This window comes from Truncatella angustata (assembly GCF_020726525.1).
Source record: "Truncatella angustata strain MPI-SDFR-AT-0073 chromosome Unknown BKA67scaffold_4, whole genome shotgun sequence".
NCBI lineage: Eukaryota > Fungi > Ascomycota > Sordariomycetes > Amphisphaeriales > Sporocadaceae > Truncatella > Truncatella angustata.
In genome coordinates this window covers 1,646,972-1,666,805 of record NW_025763384.1, presented here as the reverse complement: position 1 = coordinate 1,666,805, position 19,834 = coordinate 1,646,972, and the positions used below count along the sequence as shown (strand labels likewise).

The 19,834-nt window shown below is 49.4% G+C and overlaps 5 protein-coding genes across 5 annotated transcripts; 3 read left to right on the top strand and 2 right to left on the bottom strand.

The window, feature by feature from the left end:
• Positions 1-200: 200 nt before the first annotated feature.
• Positions 201-1,403, top strand: BKA67DRAFT_535537 (U3 small nucleolar RNA-associated protein 6-domain-containing protein; the record flags this gene model as incomplete). The annotated part of the gene is made up of 1 exon (XM_046100031.1): positions 201-1,403. The coding sequence occupies one exon, from the start codon at positions 201-203 to the stop codon at positions 1,401-1,403; it is 1,203 nt and encodes a 400-aa protein (XP_045958476.1).
• A 57-nt stretch (positions 1,404-1,460) lies between these two features.
• On the bottom strand, positions 1,461-2,095 carry BKA67DRAFT_517271 (PUA-like domain-containing protein; the record flags this gene model as incomplete). Its single annotated transcript, XM_046097888.1, has 3 exons — positions 1,461-1,732; positions 1,786-1,920; positions 1,981-2,095. Coding segments are annotated over 3 exons (522 nt in total), but the record flags the coding sequence as incomplete, so codon positions are not given.
• Positions 2,096-9,526: 7,431 nt separating this feature from the next.
• BKA67DRAFT_516963 (uncharacterized protein) lies at positions 9,527-12,805 on the top strand (the record flags this gene model as incomplete). Its single annotated transcript, XM_046097867.1, has 1 exon — positions 9,527-12,805. The coding sequence occupies one exon, from the start codon at positions 9,527-9,529 to the stop codon at positions 12,803-12,805; it is 3,279 nt and encodes a 1,092-aa protein (XP_045958474.1).
• A 1,233-nt stretch (positions 12,806-14,038) lies between these two features.
• Positions 14,039-15,886, top strand: BKA67DRAFT_564406 (uncharacterized protein). The gene has a single exon (XM_046102740.1). It carries the CDS (start codon positions 14,436-14,438, stop codon positions 15,570-15,572), a length of 1,137 nt encoding a protein of 378 aa, XP_045958473.1. The 5' UTR covers positions 14,039-14,435; the 3' UTR covers positions 15,573-15,886.
• Positions 15,802-19,511, bottom strand: BKA67DRAFT_272197 (uncharacterized protein). The gene is made up of 4 exons (XM_046095887.1): positions 17,938-19,511; positions 16,735-17,720; positions 16,414-16,659; positions 15,802-16,265 (listed from the first exon to the last, which is right to left on the bottom strand). The coding sequence occupies exons 1-4, from the start codon at positions 19,271-19,273 to the stop codon at positions 16,032-16,034; spliced, it is 2,802 nt and encodes a 933-aa protein (XP_045958472.1). The 5' UTR covers positions 19,274-19,511; the 3' UTR covers positions 15,802-16,031.
• Between the last annotated feature and the right edge of the window lie 323 nt (positions 19,512-19,834).

Below are 19,834 nucleotides of genomic sequence, written 5' to 3'. Positions count from 1 at the left end.
CTCACCGAAGATAACGAATAGATAACCAGGTTTATGCAGATAAACCCCACCACAGACCCCATGGCTCCACTAAAATTTCCGTCGCTTCTTTGTCTGCCTCTTTTCATGAAACCTCTTTTTAGACAACTCTGGGTAACATTTCGACAAATCAATAATAGTTAAAACGGTTGCCGGCTGCGCAAGCCCACGACTCGCTCAACATGGCAGCCATTTCCGACAAAGCGCAATTCTTTCTCGAACAATCCGTCCCCCAACTCCGCCAGTTCGAATCGCTTCAAATCTTTACCAAACCAGAGATCACCTCTCTGGTCAAGAAGCGCTCCGACTTCGAGCATCTCGTGCTCTCTCCTGGATCCAAACCGGTCGACTATGTCAATTACATCAAGTGGGAACGCTCACTCGAATCACTCCGTGCTAAACGCTGCAAGCGTCTACAGATCCGCAAGTCGAGCTCACATGCCGGCGAGGGTAGAATATTCGGCATCTACGACAGAGCAGTCCAGAGACATCCCGGCGATCTGACCTTGTGGAAGGAGTACCTAAAGTTCGCAGAGGAGGTAAAGGCCTCAAAAAGATGGAGAAAAGTCATGACCCGCGCACTGAGGATGCATCCCAACAAACCCCAGCTCTGGGTCATTGCAGGACGAAGGGCGGCTGCCAATGGTGATATGCCGAGCTCGCGCGGCTTTTTCATGAGAGGAGCCAGGTTCTGCATCAGGGACGCAACAGTTTGGATCGAGTATGCCCGTTGTGAAATGGAATGGTTGGGACGCATGGAATCCCGAAAGGGCAAGAAGGGAGGGGTCCAGAAGGCCGTTGCAGAGCAGGCCGACTATGGCAACGATGCCATCATGTTCGGCGACGAGGATAGTGATGAAGATGCCGACGAAAACGGCCGACTGGTGCTTCCTGATCCAGATGCCAAGGGAACCAAAAAGGTCTTCGACGACAACGCGGTGCAGAACCTTGCCAGCAATCCCGCGCTCGACGGTGCTATTCCAATCGCCATCTACGATATCTCAAGGAAACAACCTTTCTTCACAGCTTCTGTGGCAGAACACTTCTTTGACATGTTCGCAGAGTGTTCGAATGTATCGGTACAATCCAAGGTCATTCAGCATGTCCTTAACACCATGACGGAGGCATATCCCAACTCCGCTTCTACCTGCAACTGCCAGATTCGCCGGCCGCTCGTTGGTGTCGACGTCAGGTCTGCATCATATCCCAAGGCTTTGCGCGAGGCTCTGGCGATACTTAAGACCGCCCTGGAAACCACCACAGACAAGTTGCAGTTGGCTCAGAAGACAGCTGCCTGGATCGAATCAGTCCTGGCTGAGGAAGATCTCGATGCCGGTATCCGTGCTGTATTAGAATATACGATCCGGACTCTTCCCAAGCCTTGATAGTCCATATCTACAGTCAATTATCAACGCCAACTTTCACACTGGTACATACATGGACTACGCCGTCTTGCTGGCTCCGCCCCTTTCCTCCGCAACACTTATGAGATATGACCACTCGTCTTCACTTACCCGGCTGACGCTCAGCCGGCTCTGTTTCAACAGTTGCATGTTTTCAAGAGGAGATCCCATCTTGCCCATTTCCCGTAGCTCTCTCAAGCCAATGAGTCGCTTGTACTTGCTACGGAATTCAACGTGTACTATGCTCCACTTGGGGTCTGATGGCTTCGATGAAGCATCATAGTAGGGCGCCTTCGGGTCATGTGCCGATACTGAATGTGTTAGTATTTATGGGCACATCGAGGACAAGAGGCAGAGGCCCTACAGTCAGGAGTATGCTCCCGCACTATCTCCATTGTTCCCACGATACCGGGCTCCTTGCAGTTGGATTGATAAAAGAAGGCGAGATCGCCCTTCTTCATGGCTCGAAGGTTGTTGCGTGCCACATAATTCCGTATGCCTGTTCATAGATCAGACCAGATACCTATAGACACAAAATAGTACCAAGAATTCATCTCACCATCCCAGGGCTCTGGTTCTTCCTTTGCGGCTAGATCATCAATAGAGAACTTGACATTGACGCCATTTTCAAAGCGGGACTCGGGCTCCGCCTTGAGCAGCCAGTATGACTTTTGTGAGGTGCTTTCAATGGTATCCTTGATATCGGATGTTGTTGTGGATGTAGATGCTTTGGCCTCTGTGGCTGCTTTTCCCCTTGCTTTCGAATTTGGTTTCTCCTCCTTCTCGATTGTCAGTCGTTCAGTTTGACCAACGAGGCTCGACGAAGAAGCTGGTGATGCACTCTAGCCGTAGTAAACAAGCACGTCGTAACACAATATAAGTTGTGACAACCGAACACCTGGTGGCGAGTAGAAAGGAGAGTGGCATACCTTGGCATTGCCGCCCTCTTTAGCTCTCGAGGCGATCTTCCTTGACTTCACAGGTGGCTTCTGGTCGCTCCCAACTTCTTCATCCTCCGCGGCGCGCTTCGCCCTGGTCGCGGTCTGCTGTGGGGCAGACACCGCCGCGGCCGCGCCAGACTTGCGACGCGTCGAGCGCCGGAGCTCCTGCTCGGGGATCTCTGGTCCTGGTTTCCTCTTCACCATTGCGAGGAGGTTCCCTTCAAGCCAAGAGAAATATCGAGATCGTCTAAACAAAACCTGATGTTTTGCGAAATCGCGGCGAAATTTGGAAGAGTTGGCATAGGCCACGGTCCTCGAGCTAAGCTTCAGCCTGCGCCACTGTCTGCTCACTGGGTTATTTGTGTTAGCGGGGTTCCTCTCCGTTACGCTTATTTGTACAGGCATAGGAGGCAAGACAGTTTGTGACATCAACACCAAAATCCATCTGTGGTGCGCTAGAGCCATTGTTTGTAGCTGGGGTTCATAACGTTTCCAGAATTTCTTCATGTCATAGTTATTCTCACTTAGCTCGGCGCTACACTACCATTATTCGGTTTGTCGTCAGTGGTTTCGTGCCACTCGGATAGTAAACGCCTAGACTAACTGTTTAGCATGTTCTGTGCCATGATAATAAATGTGTAAGCATGATGCCAAGTCTGGTAGTCTGGGCTCATTCCGTGTATTGTTTAATGGTGTATTTCATTTAAGGTAGCATGCAACATTGGTAGCGACTCTAGAGTGATGTCATAGAAGTTACTCATGGAATGGCACACCACGAAACAATATCATAGAGCCCAAGAGAAACAAGGGAGATTATACTTGACAGTGACTCTTTGTAGCCAATGATAGCAATGAACATAATTAGACATTCTCTCTGCCGATTACTATATCCTCTGTAATACTGCTCTCAATATTCGAATACCTCATTTTCTACCTGAGAAATGTCAATTAATAACAAGGGACTACTCAAGAAAAGGCTAAGATGCGAGTCAATACAGTGTACCCAAAGTTGTCAAAGATTTCGTATTGCTAGCCACTTGGTAGCAAAAAGGTCGACGTATGCCTCCTTTGATATCTTTGAAAAGCTCTTGCATTTGTTCGTCAGGCTTAAGTCAATTGTCACCACCGCTTTCTATGCTTACTAGCTCACGTTGCTAATGCATTCGTGCAAATATCAAATATGATCGTGTTCAGCTCAAATAGACTTTGAGAAGAAGGTAAGGAGGTTGTCGTTGCTCAGTATCGATGTAAGGTTCTGTTCTGTAGGTCATCCCTTCGACCTTCACCTTATTAACCGTCGTTATCTTTGCTATTAACACTTGAGCTACAGACCACTATATGAATCACTATACCATAAGAAGAGCTGGCAATGCTTATCAAAAACTCAACTTCCATGCCAGACGCATACCAGATACTGCCGGGTTTAACAACCTTTCGAACATTAAGAATATCAAAGAAACGCCCAGAACGGGATGAACGTTAAGGCAGCAGATATTCGTGGTTGCTTGGAAAAGGAATAGAAGCACCAGTCACGACAAATCTTACCATGGGCAAAATGGCCACTAGGTGGTTGTGGGTTCTATTTGAACGAAAACAAATCAATGTAAGGGTACGTTAGAACGTAGGCTGCGCCCCAGGAACGGCAAAGGACACAAGCGCGACAGACAAGTCTGCGTAGATATTTAGGATCTCAAAGCCCACCTAGGTGCCGACCACGCCCGGTACCAAAGTGATTGATAGCCATCGGCAGCAAGTACGGGTGGAATTTCGAGTATTAAGGGCACAAGATAGTAGATCCATTTGCCAAGGCGTGTATTTCAAGTTTGCGCGAGGATATAGTAGTGCTCGTACAGCTGAGCTGTCTTTGCAGTTAAAGGCAACTGCATAACCTGCACCGTTCTCCGTGTCTATTACTCCAATTAGATGTGCAGGATCAAGCATTTGCGCGGTCATATAGATGGTCCGCGGTCTCAGCGGAGCATCTGCTTGCGATTGGCATGTCATCTCGAGAATGGCCACTCTTCCAAAGTTGTAACGGGTTGCAGGTAATAACCATTTCGTTCAGGCATATAATTCCCTAAGTGCTTTCGTCCCATGGAGCCCGAGGCGCCCAGTTGACTTCTCACGTATTCAACCTGGCTGCTGCTACTTCAAAAGAAACCAGTGAGGTTGGGACTGGTAGCCTGCATCCCGGCGACGCAATGCAGGTGAAAATCGAGTGTTGTGAGCCACTCGTTATGCAATGGTGGGAAATGTGCAACGTTTGGCCAGGGTTCAAGATTTCACTGCAAAACCGAGCCCACCAAGGGTGTAACAGGCTTCAATGGTATATGTGTTGGTTATGATAGGACGAGCACCTCGATAAGGCGCGTGGGCCTGATCGTGTAGCTCTTCTACGAGATTGTTCTACTGTCTTGGTCTTGAACCGTTTCCTGTGGGATATCTCATATGCGAAGGTAACTTGCCAGGGCGCAGTTGCGGGCGCAAATCATTTGGACCGTGGATATATCCTGGTCAGTGTCAAGTGACAGCGTAGTTGATGTGCTACACGAACGGGACGCTCTGACGAATGGAGTCGTGCCAGCTTGGTCCGAACCATAGTCTATGGAGGTGGAGTTACGGAAGTGTATGTCAGGTGCAGGAGGCTTGCTCGAAGCGCACCCATGTAGGATAGCAGCAAAAACGATGTGAGGCATACAACCAAGCAAAAAGAATAAAAGCGACCCGAATACTTCAGTTTCGAAGGCATCCGCTTGACTCCTTCAAAGGGAGATAAAAGACTCGTGTCAGATTGAGAGCGTCAAGTGAGTCAAGCGTCCGATATTGACCTTAATGATGTGCAAGGGGACCATGTGTCTGGGTGGAGCTCAAGTAGAGCTTGGACACCCTTCCGTCTTCTAAACCCCACGGCTGCATGGAACAAGGCTTGAGGGATCAAACGGTGTGACCTCGAACGCCATGGAGCATTTTCGTGAGTTTCGAAATGCAATGGTCTTGATACCAGCGACCAGCACGGCATTCCCGATTTTCTCGAACGATTCACCGATGGACTTGGGCGACTGCGCGGTGAGATATAGGTACTAATGAAGCGAGAAACAATCAAACCGCGTAATGGATCTGACTGAAAATGGGCTGTGGGGATAACGTTGCTTTGGATACAAGTTAATAAAGCCTGCAGCTTGCCATGTGTACATAGTATCACGGGACCGAGAACATCCAATCTCGTGTTGAAAGGTGATCTGGCACGCCCAATTTTGAAGTCTTTACTGTCGAAGTAGGTAGAATTGATCGGGCAATTGAGCATTGCGCGGCCATGAACCACGTGAATATCCACAAGACCGATGCCATTTTGTGCCCGTGATATAGTGTTCAAGAGCACAGGCGGCCATTCTTCGTAGAAACCAGCAAATACTGTCATTAAAAGCCCATCTATTCCACAACGCGTTGGGAGGTTCCTGTGGAACTTATCTTGGTGGGCGGCTACACTTTCAGGCCACTGCGTCTACTTTTGCTTCATGGGCGAAAAAGGCAGTCTCTTACGCTACGATATGGGGAGATGTACGCCCTACAATCTGCAGCATTCGCACGCCTATGCGAGCACCAAGCTACGAAATATTGCCTCATGTGTTTAATGAAAACTACTACGTATAAGCGTAGCGAGCGAAACAATTTTGCCAGCGCATTTCATCGGACTAACGTTGTGTATGTAAAAATTTCAATCTTGACGAGCACTTTTGTGTTGCTTGGTTTGATGTCCGGCCGGATCCACTACTGTAAGCCTGAAGCATAAAGGCACCTGGAAATGGCGGCAGGAGATGGGACAATTCAAGACCCAGCGACGTCAGCCACCTCACATTGGCTCACAAGTGGACGTGGCGACTGGTAGACCTCGCTTCGCTTTCAGAAAGCAATCGGGAAATATGGCCATGGCAAGGTCTGGGAAGTTGGAACACAAGATGAATGGAGACACGAGGGAGTACGAACAGGGATTGAGTGACGATGAAAATGCGGCGCTATGCCGGAGCCTATCAGTGGGAAGTTGAAACTGTTCGACTATTTTGAACCAAATCAAAATGAAATTCCAGAGATCCTTGGTGCTGCAGATGATGGCGTCAATTCCAATCCACTGCGCGAGAAAACAGATCGGGGATTTCTGGTGGTCAGAAAAGCAGATAGAAGTAAGATGGATCAAGCCCTTTTGTCATCCATCAAAATTCGGAAGGCAGCGACAGGGATCTGGATAAGTTAACCTTAGACGTTTGCAGCTTGACACACGATGTCTGTCATCACACCAGGAAGGTGAATCAATATGTAGCAATGTAGGCGGCTTGCTTGTGACGCTCGCCTGATGATCCGAATGAGTTCGCACATATGAGAACCTGAAGCACACACTTAGGCAATTGGGACTCCCCTAATCCAGAGAAACATAGAATGCGAATTCCATTTCGAAGCGAAGCAAAACTCTCGTAATTCAGCTCCGTACGTCCCCCAGATGCATGTTTGGGAGGGAAAGGAGGGTCCCCTGGGTTGCGGAGAATTCTTGCTAGCTAGTGCCTATCGTTCATCAAATTCATCAGTGCAACTGGGCCGTCTTTCGCTGGCTGGGCTTGCCGGATACCTCGATCGAGGTACCTCTTCCAGTCAATGTTAAAGCTTCCACCCCTTCCCCGTTCCTTGTGACCGTCTCATTCCTCTCCGACTTTTCTCACTCTCTTCCCCTCGGCATTTTTCTTGTTCTTCATCGAGTCCATTATTCGAGCGTAGTCTTTTGCTCTGCTGTTGCGTTGCACTCCTGGCTGCATTTCCCACTTACAGCCAACGGACCCCAATGGTATTAGCGCAAACGTGCAAAGGATTTATTACGGGATTTGAACGTTGACATGAGCAAGTCCAGCAACGCACATGAGCGGAATAAGCATATATTTGGCCATCTGTCATATACTCAAAAGGCGCCTTGAACTCTCCTACTCGCTTTTCGCCAGTCCGATTTTTCAGGAAGCAGTTTGAAGCACGATCAACTGGCCACCAATTTCGTGTGCAAAACGGTGGCTATGACCACTAAGAGCGAATAGGCCAGACGGAAGACAACCGCCTTGCGGCAGAACATCACCAGCTTCACACCTTGCAAATGTCGGTTTACTCACTGCCAACTCATTATCACAGTTCTTCTGTGCTAATTCAATCTGGTTTCATCTCTATCATTTGATCGTGAAGATCAGAAAGATGCCTGGCACTGATTTGCGAGAAGCCAAGGCCGGCTGGCCTGGTTAGGCTGGACGCGGCGGAAACACCGCCAGCAAACGTTCCTGCTAGGCAGGGAAGGATTCGGGCATTAGCACCAATTCACCCACACCAAAAGCAACACTCCAATTGGTTATGTCTCAGAACGATCGATATGGGACTGCCCACTTTTTAGATATGCGTGCTGACGATGCTCAGCAGAATTTACAGCGACGGAGCACATCATCGCTGTTTCGCCAGTCAATCAAATTGCAGTGCTCTTTGGAATAAGCTGACTGCGACTAGAGAAAGTCGCGGCTTCTTAACAGAGTTGTCGCTGTGGGAAGACTACTTTGTGAGTCGGTTTGAGCAGACGTGAATTGCACAACCCTCTTTCTCCAGCACCTGCGTTTCTTAAGCCTATCCGGTCTGGAGGGTTTCGCAATTATTGGCTATATTGCGGGATTGATTGTTTTTATTGAGAGAACGCCGCCAATGGTCGGTCTAGCCACAACAGCCACTAGATCTGCGTCGACGACTCTCTTGAGAAGCACCATCCAAGTCTGATTACCTCGGCTGTGTCTGGTCTGCAAAACAACAACTCTCGAACGCCTTGAGATCGCACGGGTCCATTGAGCTGTTCAAGACATGCAGTGCAAGGATAGTGTCCTGTTCAGCACAGGCTGGTCTCGTGTCCAGCCTCAGGGATCAACTGAAAATACCCAGACAATTGCCTGGTCAAGATCTAGGTGGTAGTCTCGACTCTTTTATGACCAATTTGCAGCTCAGATCCCACAACTCATACTTCAGAGCGACATAGTTGGGACAGCAATCTGATCATGAAAATGCTCGTCGAGAAGAACCATGCTTCAGATCTAGAAGTTTGAAAATTCCGTGAGTTTTGTACTGATCACATTGTTCCTTACACAGCAAGTTCTGAGCAAATCATCATATACGTTCTGTTATCGATTCTCTTTCAGAAACATCCAATGCAGCTGAAGCAGACTTGCAAGTGGAAGCCTGTTGGTTGGAGGCCCGTGCACATTGCATTTTTTAGCGCAACCTTGCTTCGGGATGCAAGCGTAAGTCTCTCACACCAACAACATTCGCTTTCCTGGCAGCAAATCCGTCCTTCGAGACTTGCATGCTTAACAAATTCATGACTCTCCGTTATCAATTTCGCTTCTTTGCTGCACCTATTGTGTGCTAGTTCTTTTCTGGACTAGTGTCTCTTTCATCAAGCATTGAAATCACATTTGCGCAGAGTGTATCAAGATCACCCAAGCAAAACTCTCAGCGCGCGCCCGTACGTTAGGTAAGACCTGCTATTCTCATCAAGTTGCGCTCCATTTTCTTGCCACCCCATCCCCTGGCCTGTTCGATATATTCAAATATATCAAGCAGAGGCTTATCTCGTGACACTAACATTGGTTACTTGTGCTCGAGACCAATGCGCTGCGTTGTAAACGTTGGTGGTCATTGACCTCAGCTTAACAATTGCTGCGGAGTGACAGCTCACTCTCCCTCCCCCCGGCGCGGGCGCTGCAAAGCAAATTCTCCGCTCAGATCCAGAGTAGAGAGCAGCGAGCAGACGACACAGTACAATCAGCAAGGAGCACGCGCCCTCTCCTGCTCTCTTGCTCTCTGCCCGCCCACCTGAGCTCCAAAAGTGCCTTTGCTTTCCCCCCCAGCGCCTGCTGCGTTTGGCTGACCCAGCCCCAACACCGACCCGACACACTGCTACTCCTTCTTTCGCATCGGTCAGTCACCCCATCGACCCGCGACAGACGCGACGCTTGCATCGCGACGTGTCACTGCCCATCAAATATTATATCATTTTTAATCTCAATGGATGTGTCGCTATTCGATCTGATTGCTGACGTAGCATAACTTGCAGTCTCATGGGTGTTACTTCCTGCTCACCCACACTGAACTGCATCAGCCATGAGTTCTTGGATGAATGAGGCAGCTACTGTCCAGAACCATAATGGCAACAACCCATTCCCTCACATGAACGATCCCAACAGTCTCGGTGGAAATCCGACAATGATGGATCCTGCCGCATTTATGGCCAATCCAGGCCAGTTCAATCCTGCCGCTGCCCAGTTCGCCAATCCACAACAAATGGCAGCCGCGATGCAAAATGGCCAGATGCGCAATGCGTCGCCCGGCTTTCAAAACCCTGTATATCAGACCAACTCGGTCGTTCCTTCGAAAAGGCCGCGCCCGCGAGATGACAGTATGGGCGCGTCACCAAGACAAAATCCCGGCATGCTTCCGACGTCGCGCGCTGACACGCCTCAGCAATCGCAGTTTCCAGGCGGGTTTCAACAAAATGCCATGGGACAACCTTCTGCTCAATCTCAACAATACCCTCATTTACAACCTAATGGGTCGGCAAACGCGTCGCCGTCACCCGTAATGGCCGGGAACCAATTGCGACCTGGTAGTGTGCCTCAACGCGTCAACACGGCGTCTCCACATCCTTTTTCACCGGCTTCGCAACAATTTGGACCTCAAGCATCACCGGTACCATCAGAACATGGCGGTACGCCTCAGCCAAATCCCTACATGCAACCCCAAAATTTTCCGCAAGGGTTCAACCCCAACTATACGCCGTCGCCGTCGCCCGCACGACCCCCTTCGACCCAAAACCCCATGGCACCTCAAATGATGGCGCAACAGATGGCGCAGATGCCGCAGCAGATGCAACAGCAGATGCAGCAGATGCATCCTAATCAGATGGCCCAGATGCAGCAGATGCAGCAGTTACACCAGCAGATGCAACAAGCTGGGCGTAGTATGGATCCTGCGCAACAACAGAAGATGATGTATCAGATGCAGCTTCAGCGTCAGCTTCAGCAGGGTAACATGTCTGGAAATATGGCAGGTAATATGGCCATGGCGGCGCAAATGCAGGCGGCACAAGCTGCGCAAGCTGTGCAAGCTCAGAACATGGCCGCAGGTCGCGGCATGATGCCCACCAAGCCTGGAATGCCCATGCCTAACGGGCAGATGCCTCCCAACAACATGAATCCGCAGCAACCTCAGATACCCAGGGGCACCAATCCAGACAGCTTCATGAAGAACCTCACGACATTTATGACGGTCCAGAATCTCCCTTTAGACCCTAATCCTATCATCGAAGGTCGGCCGCTGCATCTTATGCAGCTTTTTATGATGGTTAGCAAATTTGGATTCTACAGAAATGTCATGCAGCGTAACATGTGGTCGCAAGTGTCACAAGCGGTTGGCTTTAATCCTGTACAATACCCTTCTGCGCCAATGCATATCAAAACTATCTACGAGCGAAATCTGTTGAAGTTCGAGGAGGCATGGAAAAAACAGAAAGGACAAGGTCAAGGTCAAGGCCAAACTCAGCAGCAGATGGTGAATCCTGCTATGGCTGGCCAGCCCGGTCAAGCAACTCCGCAAAGGATGGGTCCTCAAGGGCAGATGCAGCAGCAAGGCCAACAGCCCATGCAGCCTGGTCAACCGCTCCAGATGCAACAAGCCCAAACACCGGTCAAGCAGATGGCCCCGGGCATGCCACAAGTCAATGGTTTCTCGACACCCCAGCCAATATCACAGCAACCACCAAACATGGCGCAGGGGCACATGAGGAACAGCCTCTCAAGAAGCGTTGAAGGGACACCTGTTACAGGCGAATTTGCCATACCCTCTCCTTCTGCTAAGCCTGGAAGTATTTCCATGCAAATCCCACCTGGACAAATACCAGACGGTCTCCCAGCCAACTCCACGGCAGCTTTCCAAGCGCCACCAGTGGTATCGGATCCGGACGAATACAGTGTCTGCTCGCGCGAAATGAATCAAGACCTCTATGGTGGTTATGACATGAAGTCCATCAAGGAACTTGGTGCTCAACTGGAACAATGGCGTCCCGATGTTCCACCAGCCTTGGAACTGGGACTGATAGATATCACCGCTCTTACCAGGAGTCTCCAGAGTGGAATACATGCTGAGGTGCGTTTAGCATTGGATACTCTTGGTACTGTCACACACGAATCTGGACGAAACATGACCTTGATGATTGATCTCAGAGGCTGCGATGATTTGGTAGAGTCTTTGATCGATTGCGCTGAAGAACAGGTCGATATACTCGCGGAAGGCACAAAGCCCGTTTCCGATGAGGTCGACCTGGCAAGCTACGAAGACATTATGCGGCAGTGTCGACAAGAACAGCGCTTCCTAAGAAAAGTGAATGTCTTTGGCGATGCCGATTACGAACTCGACCACGCAGCCGACAGGCTGATAGCCATAACGACAATACTGAGGAATTTATCTTTCCACGACGGCAATTTTGAACTCCTTGCCGACGAGGTTGTGATTAAATTCCTCTGCAGTACAATCAGATCACTCGGAACGCTTGAGACTCTTCTCAGGTCTCCTAAGAACACTCTGGACTTCATGAAGGATGTTGTCATTCTCTTGTCCAACATCGCTGGGTCCATAGAGCTGCCAGGCAAAGAGCAGGCCTTCTGCCTCTTACAGTTCCTTCTTGCTTTTGCTCCTTCACCAGCACCGATGACAAGTTTTGGCAAGATCTTATTTCAATCTTACGAACCGTCTGTCCACGTGTACTTGCCTCATGCAGTCGATTCGCTAGCAAAATTGCTTGCTAGGGACGAACCGAATAGGACACATTACAAAGCCATATTTGCTGTCGATGCAGCTTCTTCGCCTCCTTGTGAGCTTCTGACTAGGACATTTGGTTTGGCCATTTGTCCTGTCCCAGACCAGAACAAAGAAAGTCGACCCGCCAACCTGCCTTCTTTTATAGAGTCGCGGAAACCTCTATTGATGCAAGGACTCCTTGCTGCAGACATCATAGCCTCCCTCGCGCCTGGATACGAAAGCGGCGTTACTCGCAGCTGGCTCTTGTCAAGCGAAGGCTTCGCTCAGAACCTATACAAGCTGATACGCTCTCTCTGCCAGCAAGCTGAGCCCAACCCACCTCCTGGGCGCGGAAACACAAGAGCACAGCCCAAGGAGGATGCAGATGTACTGCACATTATCAGCTGGGGAGTGTCACTGTTACGGAGGTTGTGTGAGCGGGCTCGCGATCCGAATGATCCTGCCAGCATCCCCCCCAGTGCCTTGCCATCAAAGGACAGTCTTTTCAACACTTTCCAGACATTGAAAGCCGCCAAATGGGCTTCTCTTTTGGTTCAATTGAGCTCCTACGCTGGGCTGGAAAATTAGCGGGTTGGTGGCATTTGTAAAGGCGTTCGGGCGTTGGAACTAGCGATTTCTAGAATCAAGGTAGATATGTGGATATCAATGTACCAAAGCAACTTGCTGTAGATTATGGGGTTACGGATGTACGACATGGCGCAGGCGTAGGCTAGCAGATTCTGTAGCCAATCCAGAGATTTTAACTTCAAAGCCAACCAAATTAAGAGTTCTCAATGTGTACGTGCGTGGTTCAATGGTAGACGCGGCGATGATTTGCGGATTGTAACAGATTGCATGAACTATTCATGTGTGTGTTGCATTGTTTGAATCAACTGATTCTACGAAAAATCATACTTATACAACTGTTTCTGTTGCCTCGCAAACTGGTCGCATGTGTCGTCTAGTTGTCAGGCATCAGTCAACGCAATGCACTGTTCAGAATTGAGCTATGAAACAAATACAACATAATTCACTGTTCATAGTAAATCAAACAACGCACTTTTCTGCCCTTCCAGATGAACACGGCGCTCTCGAATTTGCTTCAAAACCTCAGGGTTGAAAAGTTTCCGGCTGGATCCTGAGACAACTCCGGCCTGTCAAAACAAGGTGTTGGGATGAGCCTTGTTGCGATTGGCATGCTAGCATGCTGGCATGAATACTAGGAACACCATTTCGTTAGGCCGCAAATTGTGTCTACTCAAAAGAAGAGCTTATTTTAACAATTGCCGGAACTGCTGTTTGTAACAAGTAATGATATTCTGAAAATGATTTCATACTGTTTCCAAATGCGATGCTATGATCCACAGTGTGATCGCGGCAGTCGATGGTAGCAAGGAGGTTTGTGCACAACGCACCCTCGCACGCGACACATTGAGCATTTGGAGATGTGAGCATTTGGAGATGATTGCTCGGCCATATGGCACGGTCGCCCTCGATATCAGATTAGGTTAGGGAAATATGCCTTGCAAAAGCACATCTGAGCCTCAAGAAGAAATGTTTTGAAACGCGCGACCAGAAGTTAGCAGGTTAGTAGGTATGGAACGGCACACGGCCTAACAAACACATGACCTTCTCCCTTGCTGTGACGCAACAACATGATTACGTGGTTACGATCTTCAGGGGTTCCTACTTTGTCACCTCTCTCGCTGTGCTGTTCCAAAAGTCTGGGGTTTGAGAATCCGTAGATTCGCCCGGCGATCCAACCACAACGGAAGCCCCGTTTTCCTAATGCGGGTGGCGCTGAAACGTCCAATGTGCCGGAACTAACCCCACCAACACAACACACTGCTCAGACGGCAGACGGCAGCAACGGGGGGCCCTCGCTATTTTCAGCCGAACATGGGGGGGTATTTGCACTTGTCTCATGTCGGATGATCAGAGACGGGATGGCGCCCTGGTACACGGGAGGCACCAGGCATGACCAACCGTCTTTACCATCAAGCCCCTCGGGCATTGGCGTCTCTTTTCTTTTGTTTTTCTCACACCATTACGGAATCATTTCGTTTCTCTTAACATTTGGAGATACACACAGTACAACACAGCAGATGAAAGTGATTTGAAATAACTCTTTCATACCTTTCTTATCTTTCTTCTCTTCGTGGGACCTGGTGTTCTGAGCCCTGGAAAAGCCATTCGTGAGATATAATCATCTTTCACTATGGCCGGCCTTTTGAACGGGGTGTTGCCCGACGTAAGTCTGGGTTTGGGGTTGGGAGGAGGAGATGACAATGGCGCAGGCGCCACCGCCTCTCCGGCAGTGGACACAACGTCGGCATCTAGTACATCAACTGCCACGAAAAATGGCAAGCCGACTAGGACATCGGCGGCGCTACCAGATATCACAGCGGACCCGGGGTTGGCTTTGAACCCGGCCAAGGGTGTTGACGACCCTGGTGATTTTAATTTGAGTACCACCACGACTCAGGGAGCTGGGAATAACGGTAATGGAGGAGGGAAGGATAATGATGACGGCAAGACGGCTGCACCAGATTCAACAACTACGACAAAACCAGGCTCAACAACTACGACTAAACCAGGGGCCACCGAAGCTACAACACCTGCCAAAACCACGGCTACTGCGGCTTTAGAAACGACAAGTACCAAGGCTAACGCGGCTCCCCAAAGTCCGACCACCGCGTCAACGGCTCCTCCGACTACCCAGGCTACAACTATCCAGGTCACGACTTCAGCATCATCTGGGTTGCCCTCTACCTTGGTTACCAGCGTTCGGCCTGGACTTGAAAGTGGCACCTCCTCAGACCTAGATGTTACTAGTATTCTTCCCACCAGCCTGGTCGCGGATCCCACAAGTCTCTTTCTTGCAACCTCCACTCCTCCGCTACCACCTCTAGCCGAGAGCTCAACACAGTCCGAGCCCACATCCTCATTCATATCCTCATCCTTTGCGTCTAGCAGTGCCGTCGGTACCTCTATACCTGCGTCTAATGGCCTCACCCAGGCTTCCACGACGGAGACCGCAACCGGCATGACGATGGCAGCGACAATCGGGATCAGTGTAGCCGGCGGTGTAGGTGCTCTGGCATTGATCGTAACGTCCATTCTGGTCTGCAGACGATACTGGCGCAAGCGGCGCGAGGCAAATGACGAGGCGCTGCAGAACCTGGACGCCATGTACGAGAAGGGCAAGCCGGTGGACTGGGTTGAACTTGATACCGGCAGGTGGAACAAGGGGCTCGAGGTATTTCACGATGCGACCAGGCCCGCGGAGTTGGCGGGAGAGTCGTCGCTGTCCAGGGCTGGGAGCGTGAGGTCGCAGCGACCACGTGCTACGTAGTAGCAGCGGCACGATGAGGATTTCGAAGGAGGACCGGGAGGCGAGGGGCGATGTTTGGAAGACTTGCTCATTGCCTCCTGTCACGTACTCACAAGGAATCCACAGTCAAGATAAGATTATCTGAAACCGTGAGGATGGATAGTGTAGGACCGGAAACAGGATTGAGAAGTGATGTGTGTATTCTTTTGGAAATATTGCATCAACGGATGGATATCACTCGCTTGGATTAATAAAAAAAACAGTGAGCGAAAGTTGGTATCCTAGGTGACAGCGTGGACGAAGCTGAAAACTGTTTAGCCATTATTTCTTCTACAATGGTATCTTAATTTCTACGCTCATTCCGAAAACGCCGGATTTTTGTGCTTACTACCCAATGCTTGAACCTTACCGCTGTGTATGCTGCCTGAGCCTGTAAATCCACCTTCCCGTTTCTAATGCAATAATAACCGTGCCCGGTTTCTAGACAAGCTTTACCTTAGAGGGCAGAACCATTGCTGGTCCGTCCCCATTCACCAAAGCCTCTATCTTGGGCATCAACTCGGGTATCCTGAATGGTTTCGAGATAGCATCGTCCATGCCCGCCTCGCGAGCCTGTGCTACCTGTTCGCTCCGTGCGTTTGCGCTAACCGCCATAATGGGGATATGTTTAATAATGACACCGCTTTCCTGAAGGTTTCGTATCTCGCGTGTACACTGCAGCATTCAAAGTCAGCAGTTCTCCCTTCAGAAAGGGTCTGGGAGCATTGTGGAGCAGCCACAAAGAGACAGTCGTCCCTGATAAGCAAGATTGAGTTTTTAGATATGCTAGAATGCTTAGAAAATAATCCCGAAAGTTTCTTACTGCTAGGCCATCCATTATGGGCATCTCAATGTCCATCAAGATGAGCGAGAGAATTATGGGTTTGTTGGGTAAATTCGGTACCTCTTCCGACGACGTTGGCGGTGATGGACAAGCTGCTTGTGAGGCAAAAGAGGAATGTGAAGCCCAGTATTCGGTTTTGCGGAGGAAATCTAAAGCCTCTTTGCCATGATTGGCGACGTATACTTGACAGCCTGCTTTGCGCAGTTGCTGAGATAATACTTTTTGCTTTTTTTTCTTTGGTTAGTTTGCAGAAAACATAAGTTGTTTGTCAACACCGATGTAGGAAACGTAAACACTCACATTGACGAGGTTGTCTTCCACAATGAGCACGGAGTATTGTGGTGCCTTCTCTACGTTACGTGACGCACTGACTTTTGAGTCACTACTCCAAGTCCTGTTGAGCAGAAATGGATGTTCTGTATGGGTTTCAAATTTCGTTGCCGGCGTAGGAGGAGAGGCCATACGCGTTGCGACAAAGAAAGCAAATGTTGAGCCAGTATCTGGGTCTGATTTGGCACCGATTGCGCCGCCTTGTAGTTCGGTCAATTTCTTCGAAATGAAGAGACCTAAGCCGCTCCCTCCGTAACGTATATGTGTCCGTGGTGTGGCTTGAGAAAACCTTGTAAACAGATTGCTCTGTTCCGCCATGGTCATTCCGCACCCTGTGTCACGACACTTGATCCAGATAAACACCTCGCGGCCGCTACCCCATTCTGAGCTGTCTAAAAGGCCGGTTGCATCGGTGCTGATCTTTGCATACGGAAAGCCATTGGATCGATCAGAAGGGCGGACCCAGCATGCACCTAAGCTGACTTCAATGCTGCGAGTCGGTCTGTCTCGCGTGAACTTGATAGCATTGGTCAGGAGGTTCATTAGAATTTGCAAAACTCGACTTGGGTCCATCATCACAAAGTAAGCCCCAGTCTCCCGTAACGATGGGTCCTCAACGAAGCTAAGACTGATGCTGTCCTTATTACATTCGAGCTCAAACATGTGAACAGCCTCTGCAACAATGGCCGCAGGCTCGGATTTAATGGGCGCGATGGCTAGAAGATTAGAGTCCATCTTTGATAATGTCAGCACGTCGTCAATGACCCGTTTTTGATGTATAGAGCATGAAATGATCGTGTTCAGCGAGTCTAAGCAAGCTTTAAGCTCATTATGAATTTGCGATTTAAGAGCGTCCTGATTAAGTCGTTTGTCAATGAGCGATAAAACCATGTTCAAAGATTCAATGGTCGAATCAGCACATTGTATAACGGCCGAAAGTGGATTGCGCATCTCATCTAGAAACCTCAAAGTCAATGACTGCTCTCTTCATGATATTGGTGAATAAGTACTGCAAGGTGTGTGCCACAGGAATAGTGTAGATGGATGGTGTCGGCCCCGATCGCCAATGTCATATGAAAGGAATTCTCCACAGACGCGAAATGATTAAGGGTCATGCAGTAATTGAAGAAAAAGATATTGAAGAGGTAGGGTAAGGAACCCGAGATTGCTTACGTGAGGTCATGTCAATGAAATTTTCGTGCTTGTGCTTCGCATCAAGAGCTTCCTCCATTCGTGACTTCTGGATTTCCTCCGCCCATTTGAAACGTGAAATGTCAGTCAAGGTGCCGAATATAGAAACAACATTCCCTTCATCGTCAAGTTCTGGGATTGCTTGACTCTCACACCATGCTTGACGTAGCGTGCCATCCCCAAGATCCCACGTGTGCTTTAGTCGGAAATGCGCCTGCGTATGTTCTTTGTCGTGAAGGAGCTGTTTCCACTGGTCGTGCAAAATAGCTTGATCATCCGGAAAGACAATTGAATCCCAATTAATGTTTCTAAATGCGTCCTCAGAAGGGTGCTCTGTCAGCTCGAAGAATCGATTGTTGCAATAAGTCATTCTTCCTTTTCCGTTGCAAATATAAATGGCAATTGGTGCTAGAAGAGCGAACCGTGCGAACTTGCGTTCACTTTCACGAGCTCGCTCCAGGGCTCCTGCACGTTGTAATGCTTCCTGCTGAACTTGCTTCTGAGCAGTGATGTCGATCGTATTACCAGCGATGCTAATAAGTTTGCCGTCTTTATCCATTATCGGTACGCAGGCAGAAAGTATCCATTGGTAATCGCCAGGGCCCTCTCCTCCCGCAGGATCTTCCCAGTTTTTGCCTTTCCATCTCATCTCGAAAGTTACCGGGGTCCCCTGGGCAAGATTGTTCCACTTTGACAAAACCAGAGGACCGTCTGGAGGATAGACGAGATCCATAAACGAAAAGTCTGTATGAGACTCGCTCGGTTTAGGGTGTAGACTCAATCTATACCACGATTCGTTCGCTCGCACTAAAGAGCCCTGAGGACTGTACTCGAAAGTGCCAACATCGCTCATTTCCATCATCTTGTGCAAACTTGCGACCCTTGCATCGGCTAACTTGGCCTCCTCGAGGCCTTTTAGAGCGCTTAACGCGTTCAAATGGCTGTAAGCTGCCTTCGGGTCTGTGAGCTCTGTCGCGCCTGGCGACTGAATGCATTTCCAAAGACCTTGAATTTTGAATGCCGTCCATTTTCTCCCGGCAAAGTTATACTCCTCCCGCCAGTGGTTTACAGCCTGAGACCATGCTCGGAATTGCCTAGAAACATCGGCCTCTCGCAAAGTATCATGCTCAAGTCCTGCTTTGCGAAAAGCTTCATTGCAAAACGATAGCGAAAACGGTATTGGGCCAATTTCGTTGATGGGCACGATAAAAGATGGCCTGGGGTCCGCGTCCAAGAAACAACCCAGAGCTGGCAGTCTGCTGTCATCACCAAAGGTACCATAACTCTCCGCTCTAGGAGGAGTTTTGGGTGGTGGCATTGCCCAGATGGTTCGCAGCAATTGCTGTGGTGCAGACTCAGAAATCAATGACGTAGATGGCTATTGATGGGGCATCCTTATCCCAACTGCCGTGGTGACAACATAAGGGGGCAATACGCATGAAATTTTGCGCAAAAAAGAATGTGTTTAGGACTGAGCAATTGCGCGTCAGTGTCACAATGTTCTAGAAATGGCCGCAGCATTGTTACTACAGCAAATTTCAGCCTGACCAAGGCATCTGGTCCTCGTGCGGGATTGGCGTCAGGTTAAGAGTCTGGACCTGCCATCCCTGACTCGGTTGGGGCAAATTACTGGAGACATTAGTGTGATCGGAGGCTTTTTCAGACCCAGTTGGTGGAGATCTCAGCTATGGAGTTTAGCGGCTTATAGCAAGATGTTGTAGTGAGAGACGGCATTTTCGTTTATTGTTTATATGACATCACGGCTCCTGAGTGGGTGTCATTTTTGTTATTAACATGGGAAATCCAATCGCAAACGCCACTTCAGGGGTGATCCAATGCTTGATCGAACTCTATTTCGATATTCCCGGTGAAATGGGAC

Coding starts and splice junctions, on each gene's coding strand:
- BKA67DRAFT_564406 (XM_046102740.1), top strand. CDS start 14,436: ATGGCCGGCCTTTTGAACGGGGTGTTGCCCGACGTAAGTCTGGGTTTG.
- BKA67DRAFT_272197 (XM_046095887.1), bottom strand. CDS start 19,273: ATGCCACCACCCAAAACTCCTCCTAGAGCGGAGAGTTATGGTACCTTT. Junction 17,721..17,937: donor TTTCATTGACATGACCTCAC/GTAAGCAATCTC, acceptor TGAGGTTTCTAG/ATGAGATGCGCAATCCACTT. Junction 16,660..16,734: donor TGGAAGACAACCTCGTCAAT/GTGAGTGTTTAC, acceptor AAGAAAAAAAAG/CAAAAAGTATTATCTCAGCA.